Raw genomic sequence first — 19,933 nt, 5'->3', positions numbered from 1 at the left:
GGGCCTGTTTTAGCTTCGTCAGTGAGAACGTGAGCACATTTTAGTGTTGATGTGTTAGACAGCCAGGCAAAGTCAACTCCAGAAAAATAAGTGCTTCATTTCTAAGTTTTACTTCAAATATATGGAAGTCTATACAGGAAAAATCTATTTTACCGCATTGTCAGAAGTTGTATGATTAATAAATAAAATGGAATTTCTTATCAGGCATAAAGCTATTGAGAAATTAAAACTTGGGTGAGCTTTTAAAACAAAATTCCAAGGTCTAAAAATCATCTGAGAATCTGAAGACAGAACGGCTGCTAGCTTTGCTTTTGTGGAACAGTTTCAAAATAAGAAGCCATAGGAACCCTCGTTCAAAGTTTGTCACTAACCCTGTAATACATAAAAAAGGTGCTCCAAATTCAGATGCATTCTGCACTTTTCCGATTTTTATTTTTAAAAGTTTAACCAAAACGTCATGCACGTTTTCCTTCCACTTCACAATTATGTTCATCTTTGTGTTCTATCCTTTCGAAACCCAGTCAAATACATCAGTTATGATGATAATAAATGTGAGAAACTTCAAGGAGCTTGAAGACTTTTGCTAGGCACTGTGTGTAATGATGTGACTCAAATAAAATGTCGGCGTTTTAGACGTTTTATTGTCTTCCACACTAAGAAAGGAAAATATAATGTACCTTTCCCTCGACTAGCCTGCATGTTTTTGTTTTTAGCAGCGCTAGCTGTACAGCTCTATGGGTCGACGACTTCTGATCATTTCATCCATCAGCTAAATATCTCCTCTACCGTGGATTGTTAAGTGCTTATGAAGAGACATTCAAATGCAGTAATATGGCTTTTTTTTTTTGTTGTTTTACAATTCTTTAAAGCTATTGAGCCTAAACCCCCTTTGTTAATAAAACATACCAGCTTGGGACAGGGACTATTAAACGTACGAAGCATTTATTCTCTCGCTCAAAAAGCAGAGCGTTTTCCCCTCTGAAACAAATGAACTGAAGCTGCATTATTTATTATCTGCCCAGAAAGTGCGGCTGGGCTGCAGCCCCAGACTAAATGTTTAATTATCTGCTGCTTGAATCCAGACTCGGAGTATACAGGTGAAATTGGTATTGCGTTCCTGCTCTGAGTTTTGCTGCATGTCGTGTTCCTCTGAGTTTTGAAATCCTGGCGTCTTTTTTTTGACACGGCGGAGGTGAACGCTACATGGTTTTATGTCATGATCTAAGACTCATCTGTTTTTCATCCAGTACAGCCTGTAATACAGACAAATATCATGTGCAACTAATATTTTTCTAGCTGGCACTCTGTATTTCAGATTCTTTTACTCATTTGGACGCTAAAAACAAGCTGCTGATTTTTTTTTCCTGCAGCATTTTTCTTAAAAACTTGTGAGACATCAGATCTTTTCACTTTGATCTGTAACATTTGTTGGTATACTAGAAATCATGTTGCATAGTTTTTCCACTGCCCTCCTAAATTCACTCATGGGCAGATTTGTGCTACGACTCCCAACCACTCCCCTCTTCCTTCTATCTTCCATTTCTGCCGACGACTCCTGTGCTGTTTTTGCACAATTTCCCCACCGTTCATCCTCGTCTGCTTTCTACCCCGTCCTCTCTGCAGGAGGTGTTGGAGCTGGCTTTCTCTGTCCTCTACGAGTCAGATGAATACTTGAACTTCATCGCTCCTGACAAGCATGAGGTAAGTCAGCAGAGGTCGACTTGGTGGTTGTTGGCTGCGTCAGACAGAATAAGCGTGTTTGATGAGGACAAGGACAGGCAGGTTTCTATATATAAATGGACCGAGTGTCATATCTAGTTGATATACAAGTGTTTAAGTGATAACAGGGACATAAGACACTAGAGGCACTGAATTGTTTAGGTCCCACCTCTGTCTTTCTGTTTGAGCAAAGGCTTGTCTTCAGGATGTTTTCAAGCACTTTTAAACAGTTTTGAGTATAAAAGTAATTTGTAGTGAATGTAATAACTGAAGTCAAATTGCATGTGCAATACTGCTATGGAAAAAAATATTTGCATCTTTTAAAATTTTTATTTTTTTTTTGTCACAACTTCAATTTGGAGAGTTGTACAGTGTGAATGGTCTGCTTACGGTCACATCACAGAATTCCCATTGGATTTAGGTTCAAACTTTGACTGGATCACTACAAAACCTTCATGATTTATTTTTTTATTTATTTTTTTTAGCTATTCAGCAATAAACCTGCAGGTGTCCTTTAGATCATTGGCCTGCTGCAAACACAAATGTCCCAAAGGTCACCAGAACTCCTGATTGAGGATTTTCTGGTACAGAGAAGAATTGATGAGAATTGGGTGGAAAGAGGTGGTCAGCCTACTGGAGTCCCAAAGCCTTGGAAAGGGTTTTTTAACCCTTTGTATACCGATAAACATCAGCGACTTTGTTCATCATCAGCTCTTGAATTTCTTTAAGTTTACCTCCTGGCTACCAGAAGGTTGTCTACGGCCGACTTCCTGATTCTAGAGGTTTCTCAGTAATCAGGCCTCGGCGGAGCGGCACTGAAGTCCACTTCTGTGGTTCACAGCAGTTGTTTCATGATTCAACAAGGGAGATGTCTAATATTAAAATTTGTCTTTGATCTGAAACATTTTGGAAAAAAAAAAAGGAAAAAGAGAGGAAATCTGTCTGGGTTGAAGAATTTTTTTACGTCGCCGTACAGTATTTGCCTCGATGCAGCATCTGTTTGTCGACAGGAGAGAAGTTGATTTTAGAACAGTAGAAAAGTCTGATTGTGTCATCAAGTCTAAACTGTAGGAAATGCGAACCGCAATCTGTTGTAATGAGTTTTTCAGCGCAGCACTGTTGAACTGAGATATATTTTACCGACGTTATCGTTGTTTCTTGGATTAACTTCAATGTGATGCTTTGCCTCGGCCCATCTCTCTGCAGTACTGCGTATGGACGGACGGTCTCAATGCTCTCCTGGGAAAGGAGATGACCAGTGACTACACCAAAACAGACATGGACACCCTGCTCTCCATGGAGATGAAGCTTCGCCTACTGGATCTAGAAAACATCCAGATTCCTGAGGCGCCTCCCCCGATTCCCAAAGAACCTAGCAACTATGACTTTGTTTATGACTGTAACTAGACCTGCACCCCCCCCGAAAAGCCTGATCCCCCTCATTCCCCCCAAAAAAACCCAGTCTGCTCCGTCTGTATTCACTGGACCAACCCCATCTTTTCTCAAATACTGGCAGAAACATAAAGAAAAAGTGAGTGATAATGATTAAAATGAACTCTAGGTGAGCTCTTATTTCTTGTTAGAGCTTTATAAGAGGAAAAATAGTAAATATTGATGTTAATATTTGTACTTGATGGACTGAGGGAGTCAGTGCAGAGTCATAAGGGTGGAGAAAAGAAGCCAGGGAGCGTTCGTTTGTTGCGTCTCCGCATCGCCGCCATCGCTTTCCTCCTGTGACCGATGTTTCCAAACTTTCTCTTTTTCTTCCTTCCTGCCCAGCCTCTTGCCGTCTTCTTGCTTCTGTAGACAAATGCGTTGAAATTTCAGTCTCTTCACCTCCTTTGTTGTTTTTTTTAGGTTTTTGTTTCGTTCTTTTTTTATTATTATTATTATTATTATTTTCCTCAGGGTTTTCTTGTGAGGAACAAAGATTTCAGAGATCAGGATGACAATTTTGTAAATGGAGGGATTTTGTGTTACCTCGTCAGAAGTATTTATATTTTGTCACATTTCCACTTACTTTGTGGCAGCTAAATGTTTTGCAGCAGGCTGGATCACGCCCAGCGGACCCATAGTCCATTAAAATACTTCTTTGTCTTGCCCCAGTCTCACTTAGTACGCACTGAAGACTGTTCAAATAAGGTGATCCTCAAAATCCAACCACTTTACCACAGTATTTTTTTTATATACACATTGATGTTATTGAAAACCACAGCTGCTCATTACTCATTGAACATCCGTACACAGTGGCAGTCCCATCAGACAAGTGTAAGAGAGCCACCATTGTTAGACAACATACTCTCATCTTTTTCCTAATTTGAGTCTTATTTTTTGTTGTTGTTGTTGTTGTTGTTTTGAAGACTGCTGTAAACAACATTCCTAAGCAATATTGGAGCTTTTGTTTTTTCATGTGTAATATGGTCATCATTTTTTAGTAATTTTTAAAATTGTGAACAGCCTGGTTGTGGGTGTTTGGTAAAGGGAATTTGACTTTTTCATTTCTCTCTGCGTATTTTTCAGACTATGAAGGCCACAAAGTTGAGAATTTATGTATTTTTTTAATTTAAGAAAAAAAAAAGGAAGCGTCATTTTTATTCCTAGTATGATTTATATATTTTTGTCCTTCCTATTTAATGCCTTCTTATCTTCATTAGGTTTTTTTCAAAGCCCCTAAAACTGCTGTTTACATTAAAAAATTAAAATAAAAATCTTTGTCTTCTCTTTATTTATTAGCAGGTTTAGCACACAGTATGTTTAAATATTTTAACATATTTTAATAAAACATGGCATAAGTTGACTTATCACCTGCTCTGACAGTATCAGAGCTCATGAACGTATTTCAGTTATCTGTATTGCAATACAGGGTGGAAAATTCCTGGTGTTTTACAGTGTTTTACTACCTTTTTGCCATGACATCATCACCCTGTTTTCTTTTGGCATACCTAATGATGGCATAATGTCTAAGAGGCCTCCAAGTGGCCAAATAATTATTAGTCAGAAGATAGGTTGGGCTGCCATGATGTTGCAGCTCGTTGCAATCTTGACTTTAAACTCACTTCACCTTCAAACACCGATTGTCACCATTGTCCAGCATCAAAACTTCGGTTTTTCACAATCAGTCACAAGCTAGAAGAAAAAAATCATATGGTAGCTGACAACACTGTCAAGATCTCCCGTGTTCATGAATCAATATCATTTGTCATCTTTGCTAACTGCTGTATTTTTCTTTGGTGGGATTTGACTTAAAAGTACCCAAACCATCTGATTCTCTGTAGATTACTAAACCACGCTCTTCTTTTTGATCAGAAAAGTTTTGATCTATTTTGGTACAGAGTAAAGGGAACACATCTGGGGAAAAAAAAAAAAAAAGTCTGGTGTGCTTTCTGCTGGTCTGGAGCTAATTCTGGTGAAATTCCCTCAATGTTTCTATGTTTGAAAGACTGTAGTTCATGAATCATTTGGGATGATTGATGAGGAGGAGGAAGTACTATTGCAAGAAAGGCCCTTTTTCTGATGGGAAATGAGTATGTTCCCTTAATACACCTGAGGCCTAAAAACATCTGAGGGAATTTAAAGATAAACTGACTCATTTCTGTATTTTTACAGTGCTCTTTGTGTGTACACGACTTTGTCTCATAGCAGGTGCTTGAGACAAGGAGATAGATACTCCCACTGGACCATTTCTGTTGTCCTCCTTCGATGTGTGGGACTGAAGAGAGACGACGAGCTAAAACCACGTTCCTCCTCCTATTTTTATATCTGCAGAACCTGCAAGTGCTTATTGGTGTAGGTTGACAGTAATTGGAAAAATAAATTAGGAAAAATAAAGTCAAGTAAAATTTGAAGCCTTTCTCCAGAAGGAATATTTAGTTGCGTTTTCAATTGTCAAAATAGTTCATATATTAATATTCAGTGTTTTATCAGATTCTTGTCCATTCATTCATGATTAGCAGCAGGTCCAAGAGGGAATTTCTGACGTCCATATTCCCTGGCAACTTGATTAAACTCATCCCAGTGGGTCAGGAGTAGGGCTATACAGTATAATCCCTCCAGTAACTTACCTGGAAAATTCCCAATGGACGCATCCTGATCATATACCCAAACCACCTCAGCTGATTTCTTTTATTTTAACTCACAAAAAGCTACATCATCTATAAATTGGATGAAACCAAAAAAAAATTTAAAAGGTCCTACACCAGATTAAAAATTCTAGATTTTTTTCTGCACTTTCTGAACATTTAAGCACAAAATATTCATTTTGAACTACTTATGTAATTATTATTAGCAGGTACCATGTGTATGTGGTTTTATTTTTTATTTACAACACTTATTTTGAGAACTGAAGGTGGGAAACGTCACAAAAATCAAGCATTATTACATACTCCGTTTTCATTTTCTATACTGATTCAGACATGAAAAATGGTCAAATAAAATTCCAAACAAAACCTTCATACTAAATAATGGGAATCAGATGTGCAAAATCATTTCAATCATATTTTAATTAATTACATTTTAGAATCTCACAAGATCTGAAAATTTACATATGTGCACAATAATTACATATTAAATCAGTATACAAAATGTACAAGCAATTTATAAATCAAATGTTTAAGACGGATTCTTGCCATCAGGCTAACGTGACACGTTGTCCTGGCGTAAACGTGGCACGAGGAGGCGATTTGTCGTTCGAACCCCCAAAACTTTCGTACCTAAAGAGCGAAATAGAGTTTAGGTGAGAAAAACTGAAAATAATGGAAGTGCAAACATTTCACAAGAGTTAAACTGCGATTAAGTGCACAGTTTTTTCACAGCTACAATGAGCAATCATAAACTTTATTCATATTGCTCCATCGTCACTTTTATCACTATAATCCTTCTGCAGGAGAAACATTGCAGAACTCCTGAAATGCCTGAAAAACTAGAACTATTTAAAGATATTACTGCAGTGATTTGTGTTTTAATCTGGTAGAGAGTCCTCTTATTTCCCAGTACTCACAGTTTGGTGTACTTGCCCCAGTCGGCTGGGCTGAGAGAGGGTCTGGTCACAGCTAAGGCAGAACTAATGTGAGCCTGAGACAGCAGGAGTCCTGGCTGGCTGGAGGCTGGACGCGTCCACACAAATTCATCCTGTGCAGAAAGAAACACAGACGGACACAGGCGCAAGCTTCAATCTGATGTTTCTTCTATCAGAAACGAGTAGATCAGTGCTGCGTTGACAACCGATGCTGAAATACACACAGAATAATTCATCCGAAGTCAGAAGATTGCTGAGAATAGCTGATGACACGCACGGACTGTTGGAAACAACAGCATGTACAGGGGGGGGTTTCATACGTGTTTTCACATACATTTCCTCTCCTATAACTGTTCTTGATGTTTCTGATTTCCTGTTGCAGCCGCTCCAGCTGCTCAGGGCCGAGCTCTTTATATCCGATCTGGATGGAGGACATGTAAGCTGGAGCGAGTCCGCTGGCTGGGTCTCTGGAGGCGGGTCCAGAGACACACAGGGATTCCTGTTAAACACAAAGATGTGAGACTTTATTTGCTCCGTTTTATAGCAACCAAAGTCCTGGACCAAGATTAAATGGATTTGTGGAGATTATTAATAGAGAGGCGACAGTGAAGAAAGATTAGAGGTCCAGGGAGAAGATGCAGTGACATCTAGAGGCTACCTCTAAAAACGTTTCCTTCAGATTCAGTCGACTCTCTAACAGATTCAGACCTCTCTAACTAAAACGCTGCTCAGATGAAGCTCCCACAACACCTTGCAGTAATATGTGTATCTATTACAAGTTTGATAAATACGTTACATTAAAACATCCAAGACACAAAGTGGAAATTTTACAGGCGAGTGAAAATATTTTAGTTTTTTTTATCACATTTCCCATTTTTGTGAAAAAAATAAAATCTGAAAACCAAAGCATCATTTTACAATCCCAATAAAATGTGAAAACATTAAGCACTTCCACTTACACATCCAATTTATGAACTGTGATCACACCATGAATTGAGACATGTGGGAACTAGCTCTTAAATAATCACCTGCTTTGAAACTGGTGAGTTTCCAGTCTCCGACTCAAGGGAACTTCCGAAGTAAAACCTCCAGTTACTGCGGCATTCCTCGTGTTCAGTGTGAAGCTCCGCGGGCTCAACAACAACCAGCGACTGGTCCAGCACCAAGCTTTGCTCTCCCTCTCCGACAGAGTCGTCTGAGCCGCTGCTGGTGTTTGGGAAGATCATGGAAGACAGGCTCATGTCGGTGTCTGAGGCGGAGGTCAGCTCCTGATGGTCACACAGACAAGTTTAAAGTTTCCAAGCAGATAAACACAAGGAGCTGAAATTATCTCCAGCACTTTGCCTCTTGTTTTATCATTCCAAAAGAACCTAGAACTGCATGCACATGGAGAACGAGCGTACATTTGACGTGCCGACGCCCGAGCTGTTGTGAACAGCCTCCAGCTGTGCGTTGTAGAGCAGGGCCTTTAGGTCCGCCCCGGTGAAATGCTGCGTTACTGTTGCCACCTCTTGTAGGTCAACATCTGGAGCCAGAGGAAGGCCAGAACTTAGAGCCTGCAGGATCTCGATACGAGCCTCCTGGAAACAAGACACAAAGGAGATAATCTTTTAACAGCGTGGTACAAAAGCAGCAATGCAACGTTGGTCATGCTATGTAATAAATGATCTCCATTTATAAGCATGAATGAAGCAGATGAGTGATTTTTAAATCTACTCGCCTGGTCTGGAGGGGGGCAGTAGAGACTCTTGTCCAGTCGTCCCGGTCTCAGCAGGGCGGGGTCTATTAGATCTGGACGACTAGTGGCTGCGAGCACATACACCCCTAGACACAGTGGCAGAAAACAAGATTATGTCAAAAATTTAAAGCCCACATGTAAGAAAGAAAAAACACACACACACACTTTTCAGTGCAATCCAGCTTAGTTATAGTTAGAATATATAATATAATTACTAAACATGTCTCCTTAAGACACTTAATAAAAAAGTAAACACAATTGTGGTCAGTACAGTTCATAACAAGCCGATCCAATCATTCAAAGGTAATTACCCATGGTGCAATTCAATCTTAATTGTAATTCAATGAATGGATGTTTTAGACAATTGCTAGTAATAAGGTAATGCATGTTACCAATAGGAAAACAATTTTATTTATGTATTGCTCCCTAATGAATCAAATATGAAATTTTACTCTATGAATTGGTTTAATAAACAAAAATAAAAACCTAAGTGTGATAAAACTCTACCGCCTTCTCAACGCTTTATTAACGGATCATCAGGAAGTCTTGTCATTGTTCTAACATTAGTTTTATCTGTTTAATGCTCATTGGCACAATGCCAAGAAAGAAAGACATCAGCAATAATCTTCAATAAGCAACTGGTTATTCTTTTGAGATAGAGTTGTTTACCGATTCATAATTGATCCACCAAGAGTGGGACAGACGTCAAGACACCTGTCAATATTTTTAGGAGTAGGAAGAGGGCCATACTTCCAAACAGACGCAATATAATAACATCTGCTTTAAGGGTTAAAGTTGCAGTGATGGTCAGGCCTACCCTGCAGCCCCTCCACCCCATCCAGCTCGGTGAGCAGCTGGTTGACCACACGGTCGGTTACTCCTGTGCTGTCGTGGCCTCTCCTTGGCGCCAGAGAGTCAAACTCATCGAAGAACAGGATGCAAGGTTTGGCAGCTTGTGCCCTGAAACGGAAACAGGAGGTAAGAAAACCAGTGGGAACTTTTACAATCATTAGTACAGCTTCGAAGTATTGTCAAAACTCCAAGAAAAAAAGAAAAAAGTGAAGTTCACCTCAGGAAGACGTCACGAACTCCCTGCTCACTGGCTCCAATGTACTTACTCAAGAGTTCAGGTCCCTGCAGAAGTGAAGGTTTATCTCAATAAATGAGACCTTGTTTTCCTCAAACACAGGACTAAAGTCCTGCAGACTATGAGAACCAAAGTCCGAGCTACCTTGATGTTGATGAAGTTCATTCCGCTGTCTTTGGCCACAGCCCTGATCAGAAGCGTCTTGCCGGTACCTGGAGCTCCATAGAGAAGAATTCCAGAGCAGTGCCGGATAGGAAGTTTGGAGAAGAGGATCGGATACTGCAAGGCACCAAAGAACAACATGAGCTTTTATATATATATGCTGCTTTTTCTGTTGATCTATGATGAAAACTAAAATACTAAAACAGAAAAGGTGGTCACTCTGAAACCAGTAAGACCCGCTGAAGGTAAACAGTAATTCTGACGTACTCATATCATCTTCCACTAAGATGACATGAGTAGATTAGAAGCATGATGAAGTCCTGAGTCAGACAGGAAGGTGTGTTGCAGGGGGCAGCAGTGAGCTGACCTTAGCAGGGAGCAGGATGGTCTCCATCAGCTGCTCTCGCACTTCTTGCAGACCTCCCACTCTTTCCAGTCCGACTCCACCCGGCGCGTGAAGGTCAACGCCCCACAGCGATGGAGGCGTGAACCCACTGAGAGCATGCGCAAAATCCCTCCATGAAAGACAGACACCTGTGGAATGATGGGTAAAAATCAGGCTGAGTTGAACTAATCACCTAGGTGCATAGAGATCAATTAGTCTTAATAAAGACTTTCAAAGCTAACGTCTTTGCGCACCTTGATTGCTGTGTCCTCTGTGCATTGTGTTAGCGTGGACAGCTCGCTCCAGCAGCACAGTGAGATCCTGGGCTGCATATCCCTCCGTCTTCATGGCAACGGCCTCCAGGTCCAGATCTCTCAAGCTCTCCTCAGAGAGGAAAGGCTTCCTCAGGATCAGATGGTGCAGGATCTCAGCTCTCTGCACCTGCAAAGCAACACATCATTTTTAACGTCGATAGAATTTTTGGGGGTATTCTCAGTGTGCGGGTGTGGACGTTGGCGCTGACTTGGTCCGGAGGCTGGATGTTTACAAATCCCTGGATGAGGTGGGAGCCCTGGATCTCTGTGAGAGAAGGGTGGAGAGAGTGTTCGCTCTGGCTGGTGATGATCAGACATACCAGGCTGGAGTGGAGCACCGCCTCGTCGACCACGTCACACACACCTGCAGCCACAAACCTACAGCTTAACTTTTATACTCAAACCTTATATGGTACGAGTGAATTTCTTAACTCACTTTGTGCAATGTGCTGCTGCAGCAGCGCCTCAGGGCCATGCTCGTGTTCAGGTGATGTGGCCGAATGGGTCAAATGATCCAGGTCATCGAGCAGGACCACAGAGGGCTGTCCCCACTCTGCCTGTTCAAACATGTCCTGTAGAATCTGCTTCACAGTGTCGGCCCTTTTGCCTAAAAATTACAAAATAAAAACATGAAGGTTCTGCTCGTCTCTGATCCGTTCACCTGTTAAAGGGACATTTCTTGACCTTGGAGCTTTTTGCAGTCCAACACCTCCACATGTGCATCTAATTCCTCTCTGCTTTTTCTGCAAAGGGCTCGGGCCAAAGAGCTCTTCCCACTACCCTGTGAGAGGAAATGAGGGAGAACCCTGAAGCAATTCACTTAATTAGATGTACAGTATTCAGTAAACATTACATTTTTATCATTTTAATTCCATTATTTTGCATATTAATCAGTTACCACCATCCACAGGGTGGTCGCAGCATCACGCTGTGAGGGGTGTGTTGAAATGGTCCAGTCAAAGACCAGATCAAAATCCACTTTGGAATTAGGCTCGTCACGAAAGCAAATTTTTCTAGACGATAATTTGTCAAGGGAAATAATTGCGATAAACGATGATATTGTTCTTTTGAGACCGATGTCATGTGATCTAATAATAATGGCAAAACAGTGAAAGTTCGCCATCGGAAAGACCAATAAACTTTAATTTTGTTAAAAATCCTAAATAAAACACAACAACCAGAAACAATAAATAAAACAAAAATAATTTGGGAAAAAAAAACACACACACAACCGAAACCATAACTAAAATGGAGTGAAGTCTCTAAACAAAACTGCCATTTTACTCAACATTATAATTACATGCCATTTTGTTTTGTTGAACTACAAAAGAAAAAGAAAGCATACATTGTGGTTGTGAAGTGAAAACATTCAGGGGGAATGAATATTTTTGCAAGGGATTTTGGATAGTAAAGATTTACCTTAGCACCAGTGATGAGCAGTGCTCCTCCCTGGAGTCCCTCTCCAGAGGTACAAAGTTCCCTTGAGAGGGGACTACCCAGCAGGGCATTGGAAACAAACTCAAATCCAGTCTTAATAAGATCATCAATCCCACTGGGGGGGAAAAAAAACGCAGCAAGTGGAAGCATATTAGAGCATATTAAAGCTGAAAGGGGTGAATGTAGAATTATTTCAAGAACTTACCCAAATAACTGTAAGGAGGGGAGCTCCGTCTCAGGAGCCTCAGGTTCAGCTTTTGGAGCAGGTTGCGCTATCGTCTGTCTGTCCACCTGGAAGTAGCAACATCTCATTAATGTCAATATTCCTCACAGGCACTGGCAAAATCATAAAACGAGTGTTTTGGGTGGGGAACTGTTTCCAAAGCTTAAACCTGTATGTTTTCCTTTTGGAGAACGGTGGGTGCTAATAGAAACAGCTGGTCCGGTGGATCGTTGTCTGGGTTGGGTTTCAGCACTGTCAAAGATAACTCCAGCTTTGCTTTAAAAAGGGGGGGAAAAAAATACAGATTTCTATTGCAGCTGAGGGAAATACAGATTTTTAGTATCATAATTAGATTTTTCTTAACAGCAAACAATCCTAACAGGTGGAGGTTTTTGCTTTGTAATCGCACTTCTTGAGCTTGTAGCAAAAGTGAAAGGAATGAATCACCATCGTTTCCATGTAGGAGGACGGTGCCGGAGCGAGGAGTCAGACACGCCAAAGGTTCGTGACTCTTTGAGTGAAGCCAGTTGAAGAAAGTCGTCTGGATCGCTTCGTCGTCGTCGTCCTCAGGCTGAGCAAAAAGACATATTGCAACATTACGCAGACATATATTAAAGCCTTACATCAGATGTGAACAAATGCAATTGCACGGTGGCACACGGACGCTCCAGCGCCTACCAGAGGTATTAGAGGCTGTAGGCGGATGCTGGAGGCTACTTTGATGACTGATTTCACGGGTTTAATTCTCACTGATGAATGTGGCAGGATTTCAAATCAATGTATTCCCATTGTAACTGGGATTATAAGCACAAAGTGGTGAATATTACTTTTTTTTTTTTTTTTTTCAAAAAAGATTGTGACCAGAGAGAGAGTTAAGACTTGCAAATCTAATAAAAATCTTTAAAAATCTAATAAAACCAGGGTTTTATTGCAGAATCAGAGAATTATAATTTAAAAAATCCCAGAAATTAGTTTGGATTAATGTTTATTTTGCTCACCCATACTTTTCCACAGTGGATCTTGTGGTGACCTCTCTCCAGCATCTCAGCATCGTGGCACACGACCCTGACTACTATGCCTTCTTCCTCCTGTGCCTCCTCTACCTCCTCTGCCTCCTTCCCTCTTTTCACGCCACTATCTTTGCTCCCTCCCCCTTTCTTTCTTTTCTCCAAGGCCTGCTTGGCTTTGTCTTTTGCTTTTTTAGGGGATGATACCTTGAAAAGACGGCCATACGTCACTACAGACTGACCTCCTCTAGTCGCTGTGCTCAGACTAGGACTCCAAGGAAAAATGTGAGTAACACCAGCAGCGATGTGACTTATGGTACAAAGACAGTCCGGAGGTGCACCGCACACTCTGTAGATAGAGTCGGGAAAGACAACAGGGATGTTGGGCACAGGAGCATGATCGTAAGGGCCCCGTATTATATGATGGAGCAGGCTTTTCAGGTCAGCGATGCCTCCCCAGTCCTGTCTGCGACCAGAGTGTGAGGCAATATCTGCCGATGGCTCTGATGTGGAAGACAGAGTCGAGCCTGGCTGGAAGTGAAATTGCTCATCGAGGCTGGGTCTCCTAGTAGCATCACTGATGTTGCTCATTCCAGTGCGGATCTTCTGAGACACCACAAGCTCTGTGAACTGCTCCAAACGACCGTAGAGAACAAGCGGGGAGATGGAAGCTGCGTTGAATTAAAAACAGACGACAGTGTGCTTGTGAATATTAAACACGGATATAATCTGACCTCAGAGATTTAAAAAAAAAAAGATCAAATGAACACAGACTTATTTTAATGTAGATCACTGTATGACTGTACACCCAAACAGGAAACACGCCATGCTGGAAAACCACTCTGATCTGATCCAGAAGCTTCTGCTCCAATGCAGAACTGTGAGATTCCTGGGAAATGAGAAATAAAGAATAGTGATGTGTGTGGCTGTAGATCAAAAGAGTAACATATAACATTTGGAGAAAAATTAAAGCTTCATGTACAGAGCCCAACAAATACTGTTAATACCACTTCAATGCATTTCAACAAAAAGTAAAACAGCACACTTTTGGGACTTGATGTGGGTGAAAGGTGAAACTGTTCCAGTTGTTTGTAATGTACTTTAGCCATTTTGGTGCCTTTTCAACCATGCATACAATATTACCATCACTCACCAAGATCTCCCAGTCATCAGGTGACAAAGGTTCCACAAACACCTGATTTAAAGATGAGACTTGATGGCACGGTTTTAGAAAACCCTGAAAAAAAAAAAACAATGTCAATGAAACAATTGATCTGACCACACGTTGATGCAATAATGGGCTTAGCTGGGTTTTTTTTTTTTATAAAAGCGAAACAACAAATCAAGGAAAAAGGTTTTACTTGTTCTCCGTCTTTCAAGCCCAGCTTCTCTCCCATTTGCCGACACAGCTCAACGTCGTTGCTGTGTGGGTCGGAGGACGCCCTGCTTTGGGTCCAGCTAAGGTACACTGGATGTGCATTGTCCCAGGACAGCTCCAAGGTCTGGTTCTAAAAATGAACAAAAAACATGTTTGACCCAGCAACTAACAAAGACGATTCAAACTATGCTTGCGCGCTTGTGTGTTTGCACCTCAGCTGTAGAGAAAGATGGGATAAAAGCTTCAGGAAAATCAAAAAAAGAAAGAAAGAAATCAAAAAATTACAGGGGATTCTTTAAACTATATATGTTTTTCTTGTGCAATTACATGTCTGGACTGAGTTTATTAACCTGGTGGACAATAAAAAATGAGGGCAGCTAATTTAAAGCTGTATGCTGTACTCATGAAAATAAGAAATAAGTACAGTTTTTATCTAATGTCCGTTTCATTTAACAAGAAATAATATTAAAAAAAATTAGAGTTGGTAGAGTTAACTAAAATGTTTCAGCATGTTCTCCATAAGCTTCATCTAAGATATCTAGAAACTGATATTTTTGCTCTTAATTCTTTAAATTAAGAGCCATTAGACTGAATATATATATATATCTGAAGTACTGAATATATTTTTAATGAAGGATAGAGATTCTTGTCTATAAAAAGTATCAATCATACTCCAGATTTTGAAAACACTGACATGAGGCAGCTTTTGTCCTGTATTCTAGAAAATAAATAAGCGTACATGCAGACATAAAAAAAATACACGACCCCATTAAATAAAGCATAAAAAGACACATAAATAGAACAACAAGCATCAAATAAGGAACTTATTGCAACTCTGACAACACGCTGCAGAGTAGGTCTCGCTAGGCTAACCAACCTCCTGTAATGAAAGGTGCGATATCATCTTCGACGGGAGATGAAGGAAGCAGTTTTTAGCGTTGTTAAAAACAACTCTAACAGGTTGAATGCCCTGACTACTAAACATTCTCATCACATTGCCAACGTAGCTCTGAGAACTCCAAGCAGGTTGCTCCGCTACTGTTGAAAACGCAACTCCTGAATCTATCGATATCCTCTGCCAACAGCAAACTAGACCAAAGCAACCAATACTCGATGTTTGTTTCAAAATAAAACGTTTGGAACGAGTCTTCAATCGAAGCAGTAACGTTCAGAACAACATCTGGCATTTATTTTGAAGGGCGTCGACCGGAAATTCATTTTCTCACAAACATGGCGGCCCCTGTCAACAACGGATCGGATTGTTGGAGAGCCCCAGAAGTCTACAAACATCACGAACAGCAAAGAGTGTGCATTTCTCGACCGAAATACCGAGAAGGGAGAAAGGCCAAAGCAGTTAAGGTAAGTTTAGTTTGAAAATGAATGGGTACCCTAATTTATGGAACACGTGAAAAGCTGAGCGAGACTTTGCTTAACCACAAACATCATACAAATAACATATTTCCTACGTTTTTGCGTGATATTAGCGTTTTATTATGAATCTGCCCGAGCTTAGTGCCGTGTTCAAATTGTGCAAACAATTCACTTGCGTTTAATGTTTTTTTCATATCTTGCCAGTATGCAACAACTCTGTCAATAACTATTTGCTCAAAAAAATAAATAAATGGATGGGCCGGATGGACTCACCTTAATGGCAGTAATATTTGTTAAACCAGGACTTATTCTTTTATTCATGACTTAAATATGCTCAGTCACAACTACCAATCTGAGCACAAATGTTTTCTTTTATCAGGTGTACACCATAAATCTAGAGTCCCGTTATCTGATGGTTCAAGGGGTTCCAGCCATCGGCGTAATGACGGAGCTGATCCAGCTATGTGCGCTGTATGGCATCGTGGAGGAGTACCGACCCCTGGACGAGTATCCAGCTGAGGAATTCACCGAGGTTTACCTCGTCAAGTTTCAGAAATTAACAAGCGCTAGGTACACTGTTTATGAATTACTTTGGTCATAGGGCTGCAGTAATGAAATCAAGTACTGAATGGTTTATTTATTTGAAAATTTATATATATATTTTGTTTAAATTCTCTGGTTTCAGGGCAGCAAAACGCAACATGGATGAGAAGAGTTTCTACGGTGGTGTGCTGCATGTGTGCTATGTTCCAGAGTATGAGACGGTGGAGGACACCAGGCTGAAGTTGCAAGACAGAAGAAGTTATATTGCGAGAACAGCTCGGAGTAGAGGTATGATAACATTAATAAGTATATTTTAATCTGTAGATTTAAAGATAGGATTTAAAATATTTTAATGTTTTGACTTGTTTGTTTGTTTAAACTTTTTTTTTTCTTTCTTATTCTAAAGCAAAAGAAAGAGAAAAGACAGAAGCAACACAAGAGAGTTTGGTATCATCAGAAGCACCAACCTCATCAGACAAAATTCCCACCAGTCGTGATATAACATCTAAAAATGAAAGTACAGGAGACGCTTTTAGCCTGAGCCACTATTCAGAGTTTCCTCCACTGCCATTACCACCTCAAGAACATTGTTCATTCAGACAAAAAAGTCACCGCGGACTTGTACCAGCAGAGGATAAAATGGGGACTTTGCATAATGCCTTCTTAAATGTAGAGCAGCGGCAAGCGGACAGTTTGAGCTCCAATCCAACAACCACTAACAGGGAGCAAGGCACAGAGGGCAGACTGGGTCCAAATCCTGGTTCTGGAGTGAGATTTATTCCAAGGATCACTAACTTGGAGAGCAGAAAGCGCAAAGTAGAAGAGTCTGGAGAGCCTGCTGCAAATGTTTCTGGAGAAAACGAGCCGCTGATTGGACCTAAACTACCGGAACCGGCAAAACTGGACATGGAAGATGAGTCATTAAACACAACTGTCAGCCTAATCAGGAGCACAATGAAGCAGGTAATTATTCACTGATTACTTTTATTTTACATAACAACAAATATAGTGTCACCTCATATGTCTGTCTAATTCTTAGGTGGGATCAGTTCCAGACCTTAAAAGAGTTGAGAAAAAAGCAAAACCACGTCGTCGGATATAAACCGGACCGATGTCTGCCACTGCTTTGGAAGTTGGATCTCTCTCTTTTCAGACTGCATTTATTTATGTATTGCAAGCAGATACTAAGATTTTTATTAAAGACACAGCCAAAAGTTTACACTGATATGAATTGTTTCATTGCTCTGGTTCCTTAAACACAAGCTCCTCAAACTTTGAAATAATCTGAAAGAAGGAAAAAAAAAAACAGTTTATGGGATTAAGAATAATGACAGAAATACAAACTTTATGCGTCCTATAATTTGTGTGATTACCGTGTTATCAGGGAGGCAGGATCCAAATGCCTGAAGAAAAAGGTTCTCATCTAGTATTGATTTTTCAAAGTCCTCATAAGACAGCAGGCCATCGTGATCCAGGTCCTAAAAGGGTGGGAGGACGCAACTGGTAAATAATATACAAATCAAAAATTTAAAGTTTTTTTTTCTGAGACGATCAGACCAAAACCTCATCTCTAGCCTTGATGAAAAAGATCAGAGTTCCCAACAAACCATTACATTTGAACCGCGATCTCCTCACCATCTTCTTCATTGTGATCTCAACCACATCTTTAATTCCTTCGTCTGGATCCTCCTCACTAGGCCACTTGATGAAGCTGTGCTTCAGCATGTGAAAAATCTCATCTTTGGAGATGTACTTGTCATTATTCAAGTCATACACTCGAAAGGAGTCTGATTAATGCAAACAAAGAAGAAAAGGTTAACAGGTGGAAAAATGTGGAGAACCAAAAGTGCCACAGTTTTTAGAAAAAGTCCTAATTTAATTTTAATTCTAAATACTTCTAGATTCTAGTCCTAATTATTTACATGTCTAATGTAGGCATAAATACATATTAAAATAATGTCATATTTACTCAAACTGGAAGTCATGCTAAAGATCATGTATTCCAATATACCATGAATAATTTAAAATGTGATTGGTACTTCCAATTTATCCTAAAGTTCAGGGTTCCTTAGTAATCTTCAAACCTAAAGACATCTGGAGTTTGCTTCTATTATTTTTGGTTCAGTTTGGAAAAATGAAAACACCATGGAAAAATATTTGATTTGTCAGACATTTTCTGCTTGCTGAATAATAAAATTCTAGAACTAATTGCCTCCATGGTTTTACACTAATTTAGCGTATCAAATTAAGTTTACTATACATTTAACAAATTGTTTCCAGGTCAGATTAATGGCAATAATGGTAAATAAGGATTTAAAAACTGATTTTGTTGGTTGACTAGTGGCATCTTTGGACTTCCATAAAGTGCATGTCACTTTGGACAGGAAGACAGAGGAAGATGAGTTTAAGAACACAGAGCTGGGAACTTGCGCTTTATTTTTTCCTCAAGAGTCCCACGAAGTAAAACAGCAAGTCCTCTGATCCACTCATCCAGATTAATGACACCGTCACCATCTTTGTCAAAACTTCTGAAAACTTCAGAACAGCAAAACTGTTACAAACCTAGCTGAAAACCTAAGATGTTAAAGAATTTCATGGGATTGTTTACATGTCTTTTAAACCGTTAATTTCTATCAAAAGCAAAAGGCAAGGCTGTTAAGGCAAGAAAATATCTAACGTTTAACTAAAACGAAAGGTTTTTTTGCACATATTTGATATGTTTACTATCAAAGACAAGTTTAAGATTCCTATATGTTGAATTTAAGAAAAAATAAGCCAAGGAAAAATCTGATATTTATCCATGTTCCAATTCTCCTGCCAAAAGAATCAGTACCTCCGTCCATCATTACGGCATTGGTCATCTCAAAAGTGCCCTGCAGTACGCCTCTAAACTTCCCTCTTTTCAGGCCATTTGCTGGTCGACCTCGGGTGATCTGCTCCGCCACGAGGCTGTTAAACATCAGGATCAGATTCTCGAGCTCTGTTTTATTGACTAGAAAAACAAAAATATATTATTTCATATATTGTGACGTTTTGACAGTTTTAAGTTTGGGATTGTTAGGGAAATGTTAGCCAAATCTGAGCAGACAGAGAAGAAAACAGTGTTTTAAATGAGGCAGGTTAAAACTCACAATGTTCCACTTTTCTCGAGAATGCTTCAACCTGGGCATGTAGCACCTTTTTGCTCTTAGCCGTTATTTCCATCATTTTTGAACAGCTTCTTGGTTGGTTTGACGCCGCTTAACGAGAACTCTGTATTGGTTTAGGGAGGAAGAAGGGTTGTTGACTGTGCGTATCCATGGCAACAGCGAGAAACGGTAGCTCACGTTTCGGGAATGGACTGCAATTTAAAAGCCTTTAACATAGCAGTCTGGTATGTTTGGGGTATGGCTGTGATTTTTAGTGAAAATGCATGCTGTTTTTTGTTCTTACAATAAAATAAAAATCACTAAGCTTATTCCTTTATATATATATAAAAAGGTTACACATATTACATGTAAAAAGATCATGAGGTGTTTAATGGCTTTAAGATTAAAGATGAGGGTAAACGAGTTA

At 40.0% G+C, this 19,933-nt stretch overlaps 4 protein-coding genes across 8 annotated transcripts in view; 2 read left to right on the top strand and 2 right to left on the bottom strand.

The window, feature by feature from the left end:
* Positions 1-4,427, top strand: part of elmo1 (engulfment and cell motility 1 (ced-12 homolog, C. elegans)) — a 103,466-nt gene extending 99,039 nt beyond the window's left edge. For all 5 annotated transcript variants that reach the window (XM_044138683.1, XM_044138680.1, XM_044138681.1 and 2 more), the window contains 2 exons: positions 1,624-1,701; positions 2,926-4,427. In XM_044138683.1, coding sequence (XP_043994618.1) covers positions 1,624-1,701; positions 2,926-3,126 — 279 coding nt within the window. In that variant the 3' untranslated portion in view covers positions 3,127-4,427. The remainder of the gene's footprint in view (positions 1-1,623; positions 1,702-2,925) is intronic.
* A 1,626-nt stretch (positions 4,428-6,053) lies between these two features.
* Positions 6,054-15,560, bottom strand: pex1 (peroxisomal biogenesis factor 1). The gene is made up of 24 exons (XM_044138677.1): positions 15,342-15,560; positions 14,448-14,594; positions 14,240-14,323; positions 13,861-13,975; positions 13,063-13,757; positions 12,758-12,847; positions 12,527-12,650; positions 12,249-12,355; positions 12,062-12,147; positions 11,839-11,971; positions 11,104-11,200; positions 10,856-11,026; positions 10,629-10,783; positions 10,360-10,546; positions 10,088-10,254; positions 9,703-9,837; positions 9,541-9,605; positions 9,289-9,431; positions 8,454-8,557; positions 8,137-8,313; positions 7,762-8,001; positions 7,068-7,232; positions 6,716-6,846; positions 6,054-6,428 (listed from the first exon to the last, which is right to left on the bottom strand). The coding sequence occupies exons 1-24, from the start codon at positions 15,453-15,455 to the stop codon at positions 6,347-6,349; spliced, it is 3,714 nt and encodes a 1,237-aa protein (XP_043994612.1). The 5' UTR covers positions 15,456-15,560; the 3' UTR covers positions 6,054-6,346.
* Positions 15,561-15,601: 41 nt separating this feature from the next.
* Positions 15,602-17,597, top strand: rbm48 (RNA binding motif protein 48; the record flags this gene model as incomplete). Its single annotated transcript, XM_044139282.1, has 5 exons — positions 15,602-15,823; positions 16,215-16,405; positions 16,521-16,666; positions 16,785-17,341; positions 17,418-17,597. Coding segments are annotated over 5 exons (1,179 nt in total), but the record flags the coding sequence as incomplete, so codon positions are not given.
* On the bottom strand, positions 17,343-19,695 carry efcab1 (EF-hand calcium binding domain 1). Its single transcript, XM_044138676.1, has 6 exons — positions 19,510-19,695; positions 19,212-19,370; positions 18,809-18,913; positions 18,014-18,165; positions 17,752-17,856; positions 17,343-17,662 (listed from the first exon to the last, which is right to left on the bottom strand). The coding sequence occupies exons 1-6, from the start codon at positions 19,583-19,585 to the stop codon at positions 17,615-17,617; spliced, it is 645 nt and encodes a 214-aa protein (XP_043994611.1). The 5' UTR covers positions 19,586-19,695; the 3' UTR covers positions 17,343-17,614.
* Positions 19,696-19,933: the final 238 nt, after the last annotated feature.

Source organism: Gambusia affinis, linkage group LG14, assembly GCF_019740435.1.
Source record: "Gambusia affinis linkage group LG14, SWU_Gaff_1.0, whole genome shotgun sequence".
Classification (NCBI taxonomy): domain Eukaryota; kingdom Metazoa; phylum Chordata; class Actinopteri; order Cyprinodontiformes; family Poeciliidae; genus Gambusia; species Gambusia affinis.
This window is presented reverse-complemented; position numbering and strand designations above follow the sequence as displayed.